The sequence below is a fragment of the Zychaea mexicana genome (genome assembly GCF_025766255.1).
Source record: "Zychaea mexicana strain RSA 1403 chromosome Unknown BDB00scaffold_279, whole genome shotgun sequence".
NCBI lineage: Eukaryota > Fungi > Mucoromycota > Mucoromycetes > Mucorales > Lichtheimiaceae > Zychaea > Zychaea mexicana.
In genome coordinates this window covers 879-7647 of record NW_026516942.1, presented here as the reverse complement: position 1 = coordinate 7647, position 6769 = coordinate 879, and the positions used below count along the sequence as shown (strand labels likewise).

Sequence of the window (6769 nt, the reverse complement as noted above, 5' to 3'; positions counted from 1 at the left end):
TATAGTAATTTTGGCTCATTTAGATCTGAAATTGAAAGTCAATTTTCTATATTAACATCAAAATTCAATAGATTTAATAATAATAAAGCAGCATTACAAATGTCTGATCAAAAATATTATAATCTTCAATTCTGTGTTGCATGCTTATTAAAGAATATTTATAACTTTTGTGAAAATTATAATATAGAAGTTCAATCTCATCATATGGCATGGTATGGTGATAGATTTGAATTTCCTACAAAAATAAATAAAATTAATTTAGTTTTTAGTAGTGAACAAAAAGTAATTAAACAATATAATGAATTGAGAGAATTATAATATAAAATTTTAAATTTAAATATTGAAGATATTGAAAAAGATATAGAAAAAAATATAGATAATAATGAATTTTTAATAAATGATGTACCTAGGAAAAGAAAACGTAACCAACAAAAGAATAATAATAATATATTTCAGGTAGAAAAAATAATAGATCATATGGTTGATAATAATAATAAATTAATATTTTATGTAAAATGGCTTAGTTATAGTGATGATGAAAATACCTGGGTAAAACAAAATGATTTTAATACAAAAGATATTGTTAATGATTATATGAAAGAAAAAAATCTTTAAATAAAAAAATAGTATAGTCTACCCTATATACAGGATTTTTCATCTCCTAGCGGATGTTTGAACTTTTATTTAGGCAGAGTGGACATGAATGTTAGTCTGAGTGGACATGAATGAAAGTTAATCTGGACATGAATAATAATTGATCTGGACATGAATGAAAATCGAGCTGGACATGAATGAAAATCGAGCTAGACATGAATGAAAATCGATCTAGACATGAATGAAAATCGAGTTGGACATGAATGAAAATCGAGCTGGACATGAATAAAGATCGAGCTGGATATGAGTATAAAACGATCTAGACATGAATATAAATTGACCTGGACATGAATATAAATCGATCTGGACATGAGTAAAATCAATCTGAACAAAATAAAAATCAATCTATACATGAATGAAAATCATTCTGGACAAGAATAATAATCAATCTAAACAGGAATAATAGACAACCTGGACATAATAACAGTCAACCTAGACATAGTTTTAGTCAACTAAGACATAATAAAAGTTGAAGTAGATAATATATTAAGTATAGCAGAGCAGAATATATGAGTACTTAAGATTTTCAATTCAAGTCAAGACATAATATAAGTTAAGCAGTACAAAGCCAATATCAGGATATAGTAGTATGGCTGTTTCACTCGTGACAAGAAGCTTGTAGGCTAATGTACAGGAAATAGCAAGGGTGCGTCAGAGACTCACTGTGCGCATAAGCCTATTTTGCTGCTGTGGGAACAGGGCCTGAGCGTTTCCCCTCCATTCATATTACCCGGGTTGAGTTTGAAACAAATTGGAGGCTGGTGGCAGAGGTAGGTGGAAAGTGTGGGGTTTGTTAGCAGCAGCAGGGAGGAAAAAAACAGCAACCAAAGATCCTTTTTTTTTTCTCATTACCATTTGCCACGGCAAATCAACAGCTTCGACGCACACTTGTAAATGGCTCCTACTCTCTTCACGATGAATAAAAAACAAAGAAAACAAAACGGCACAGTCCACGGATTTATTGAAAAACGAAATGAAGGTAACTGTTTTCTTAAAAAAAGCATGTACTCAAGATTTATAAGGAGTAGACCGCTGTTACTGCTGCTTAAAAAAACGCTGGATAAGTGAACAAGGGAAGGAAAAGGTTATCAGTTGTGCTTGAGGTATAGCTTTAGTGGAGATATGCCCATTCAGAATTACTGCTTCTTTCTCTTTTTATATGTATATACTTATGCACCATCTTGTACCATTCCACATCAAACTTACGTGTGTAATACAACATCGTCCTTTACCTGCACAAACCATTCGTACTCACAACAAGAACGACGCAACAATCTTCTTTTCCATTACTCAAACACAATCATATACAACATGACGCTGATCCGCTATTGGCTTGCAAAATATACAGCCTGACGTATTCACCTTTCACTATCATGTACGCCCATATTACACGATGACGACTATGACGCCGGTCTCATTGTTTTAATACTTATACACTCAAGCAAATCATCATCGTAATGACAGTCATCTCTTTCTTTGCTGTTTGTATTCACATCACTGCGATGATAATTATATTCCTATAATGCATACACACCACCACAACTATAATCCTCCTTTGCAATTCGCTGTACTCGCACACACACGATGGCAACGACGATTACCTTTTCTTTTTGCATATGCCAACACAACATTGCCGGTCTTGATGGATAAGGTAGTTATATATGCTGATGGGTGGTATGTAGGGTTTTATTATTGTTACTGTAGATGTTATGGTTGGGATAAAAAAATAAAAGTAAAAGATCATACATTATGTAGTCATTATGTTTCAGTTGTTTGCATAAACGGGTGTGAGATGGGATTGCATGTTATTACAAGTGCTTCATGGATATAGCTCTGAGCGGTGTTGATAATATGGCAGGGACAAAGAAGAAAAGGCGTTTGTTGTTATGAAGGAGGAAGTTTCTTTGCTATTACAGCAGCAACTTTATTTGTTGTTAATAACAACAACTATGAACAACCGACAAGTTACTACCCTTGACGACATTCGCTACGCTCTCTCTCACTCGACTGTACGTGGAGTTCTTGCACTCATTCCTAACGAAATCGTGTGCGTTCCTGCTGCTCAATGGCAGATCTTCAAGGATCGCATCTCGGAATTGTGTGGCTACAAATGGGTTCACAAACGCGAGACCTTGCATGGCACCAGACGCTCTGCCACGCAATATCAATAATTACAATAACCATCCTTCACCACGAAACAACATCCTTCGCACTTGTACAACTCTTGTAGAACCTTCTTTGTTGTCTTTCTTATATAACAGTCAACATACTTTATTTTCATCCAAGCCACAGCAACACAAAAGGAAAGAAACCCGTCAGTTATCCTTCCTGCTATCTACAGCTCATTTATCTATAAAGACCGGCGATGTTAGCGTTGGTATATGCAAAAGGTAAAAAGTAATCGCGTCAGGCTGTATGTTTTGCAAGCCAATAGCGGATCAGCGTCATGTTGTATATGATTGTGTTTGAGTAATGGAAAAGAAGATTGTTGCGTCGTTCTTGTTGTGAGTACGAATGGTTTGTGCAGGTAGAGGACGATGTTGTATTACACACGTAAGTTTGACGTTGGATTGGTGTTAGATGGTGCATCAAGTATATACAGAGAAAATGAGAAAGAAGCAGTAATTCTGAATGGGCATATCTCCACTAAAGCTATACCTCAAGCACAACCGATAACCTTTTCCTTCCCTTGTTCACTTATCCAGCGTTTTTTTAAGCAGCAGTAACGGCGGTCTACTCCTTTATAAATCTTGAGCACATGCTTTTTTAAGAAAACAGTTACCTTCATTTCGTTTTTCAATAAATCCGTGGACTGTGCCGTTTTGTTTTCTTTGTTTTTTATTCATCGTGAAGAGAGTAGGAGCCATTTACAAGTGTGCGTCGAAGCTGTTGATTTGCCGTGGCAAATGGTAATGAGAAAAAAAAAAGGATCTTTGGTTGCTGTTTTTTTCCTCCCTGCTGCTGCTAACAAACCCCACACTTTCCACCTACCTCTGCCACCAGCCTCCAATTTGTTTCAAACTCAACCCAGGTAATATGAATGGAGGGGAAACGCTCAGGCCCTATTCCCACAGCAGCAAAATAGGCTTATGCCTTATGCGCACAGTGAGTCTCTGACGCACCCTTGCCATTTCCTGTACATTAGCCTACAAGCTTCTTGTCACGAGTGAAACAGCCATACTACTATATCCTGATATTGGCTTTGTACTGCTTAACTTATATTATGTTGTTACGGTGAATTTGGGGTATTCCAGGTAGTTGCGTAACGGTTTAAGTGTATGTTTTGTAGTGAGCACCAGTAATAATATCGTTTATTACAGACGGGTTGTGAAGTGATATGAGTGTAAAATAAGGTAAAATGTGTATGGGTTATGTCCAAGGTTGTAAATAGTAGGGAGCTGTTGTCTTGATTAAGCTCAGTGAGTAGAAATGAGGATCAGGGATGTTACGTCTGTCCAAAATGAATGAGGAATAAGGATCAGGAATGTTACGTCTGTCCAAGTAAATGAGAAATAAGAGCAGGAATGTTACGTCTGGTCTTAATAGAAGAGTTTATTTAGCTTCAGTTATGAGCAATAAACAATATGTAAGATAAAACAAGCCGTGTTTAGGTCTTGAGTGATTGAAAACAACACTTGAAAAGTTAAGTCAAAAGTGGGAGGTAGAAATTCAATGTCTTTATTCAAATAAAATGAGGGGGTATTTATATCTTTCAAAATAATTCAATACGTCTATAATAATTGAACATCAAAGATGATGTTCGAAGGTTGTGGAAAGTACTCGCATCCAATGGTTATGGATGTGGAATCAAAATGGAAAGTCTAGGAATAATGCTATTATTAGCTATTCCTTGGCAATTTGGAAGGTGCCAGAAGTTTGTAGAGTTGTTGCTGCGTAGTTATTGGATCGCTGTGTCCTTGGCTTTATGGAAAGTGCCAGAATGTTGTAGTAATTGCGAGGCTCCTGTAGTAGAGCTCTTGTTGTTGTGTGATGTGATGTGCTTGATGTTTGTTATGCAGCTCTTTCTTGTATTCAGATTTTATTGGAGGGATAATTCTCGGGGTATCACACCTCCTCGGGCCCGGAAAAAGATGGTCCCACATCGTTTGAATTGTTGTATAATGGGTCGTAAAGTCGCTCTGTATATGCGTCGGCGGCTCCATCCGTTCGTTTTTGTTGTAATTCTTTTGTGATGTTGTTTGGATCGTAAAGTCACGCTGTAAATGTGTCGGTGCTCCATCCGTTTGATGTGATTGATGTGATATTGTTGTTTGGATCGTAAAGTCGCTCTGTATGTTTCGGTGCTCCATCCGTTCGATCGGTTTGATAAGTTGTATGTGGTTCGTAGAGTCGCTCTGTGTATGTGTCGGCGCTCCTTTGTATTGTTGTTGAATCAGGTGCGAATCGTGGAGTCACTCTGTATGAGTCGGCGCTCCATCCTTTTGTTTGTGTGTTTATATGTGATAATGGATTTTGATGTGTATCTTTGTGTATATCGTGTGTGTTTGTTTGTTTACGTTCTTTTTTTTTATTGTATTGTGATTTATGATCGATTTATATTTCTGTACCTATTGCAGTTTATTAAAATAAAAGGTTTGATATGTTTAAACAGGTATTGATATAGTCTGTGTGTGTGTGTGTGTATATATATGTGGGTTTGTAGTACAGTTGGGAGATTGCCGTTTAGGCTTACAAAAGTTTGGGTTTACATGATATTTTTTTTTGTTTGTATGTTATATGTTTTTTTTTTCTACTACATTTTCTTTAATATATATATAATGTGTGTATAATGATAATAAGAAGGTACAATTTGTAAGTGAGAACCATTAGGTCTCCAAAAACTCGAATCGTCGTATCCTCGTCAGTTGTGTCCTAGGAAGACGTTTCGGCACTCTTCACAGTATAGGTTCAAAGGCACCCAAGGGAAGGTGTCTCTAATAACGATAGCAAGAGCTAATTGTCTTTGCTGGTTTTCATTTCGTTGCGGGTGCGGGCGCACTGGTACTTGTTGGATAAATCTGGCTGTATTTCCCGCCAACTGGGTGAGCTGCTGTTGTATATGTCTACGTAAGCTTAGCAATGTAGAAGTGCTTGCATAGGCTGTTGCTATTGTCATGAACGCCTCTATGTCCACATCGATGATGGCGTCCAAGGTATCCAACGCTACGTCTTGTTGGTTTCGTTGGTCTTGTGGTGGCGGCGATGGTGATGTATACGTGGTTGTTTGTTCATCGATATCCATGGCATCGTCTTCGTAGCTAGCTACGCTTGGTTCCGAGGCCCAACCGCCTTCGTTTCTGCTTGGAATATGCGTGGGGGTTGGTCCCCATCCGTCCAAGTTATTGCCCGTCATCGTTTCTTGAGCCCTTGGGGCTACGATGGTAATGTTGGTGTTGTTTTGGGTGTTGTTGTTGTTGTTGTTCATTGTAGTAGTTCAAGTGGTATGATAGAGTTGATTGTTTAAGATATTTTTCTTCTTTATATATGTTTTTTTTTCTTTTACAGTCTTTTCTCTATGTATTTTATAATATGTTCTTCTCGAAGTGTATATTTTTTTTATGCATTTGCACGTTTATATTTCAGAGTTATTGGTTTATGAACGTCCTCTGGTAGGTCGATAACTACTATCTCTTTTCTTCTTTTTCTTTGTTTTTCTCCGATTTCCTGCATTTTTAGTCCTTCTCGATTTTCCTTGCTACGGCATCGTCTGTGTTGTTTCGTCTTGGTCTGATTCTGATGCATCTTCTTGTGGTGGTACTGCATCGACCTCGTCGGTAATGAGGTGCAGCAATGCCTGAGATATTGGGGCTTGGTACTCGGTATCAGGTAAGGTATAAGAGCGCAATCGGTTTCCATGGTAGGGGTTCGGTAGGAATCTTCCTTGCATCGTTTTTAATCGATAGGTACCGCGTTTGTTGACCTTGTGAATCAAGAATGGTCCTTCCCATAGATCTTCTAGGCGTCCTGCCCAATTTCCTTCCAAGTAATTTTGATATACTTGAACAGTATCTCCAATTTGGAAAGGGCGTTTCAGTTCCTTGCCTTGCTGCAGTAATTTCTTTTCGATTCTCCGTTTCTGTGCCGCTTGTGCACTTTTGATTGTATCAATCGCTTC

General features: G+C 37.5%; 1 protein-coding gene across 1 annotated transcript; it reads right to left on the bottom strand.

The window, feature by feature from the left end:
- Positions 1 to 5408: 5408 nt before the first annotated feature.
- On the bottom strand, positions 5409 to 6138 carry BDB00DRAFT_865229 (uncharacterized protein). The gene has a single exon (XM_053126177.1). It carries the CDS (start codon positions 6077 to 6079, stop codon positions 5516 to 5518), a length of 564 nt encoding a protein of 187 aa, XP_052972124.1. The 5' UTR covers positions 6080 to 6138; the 3' UTR covers positions 5409 to 5515.
- Between the last annotated feature and the right edge of the window lie 631 nt (positions 6139 to 6769).

Coding starts and splice junctions, on each gene's coding strand:
- BDB00DRAFT_865229 (XM_053126177.1), bottom strand. CDS start 6,079: ATGAACAACAACAACAACAACACCCAAAACAACACCAACATTACCATC.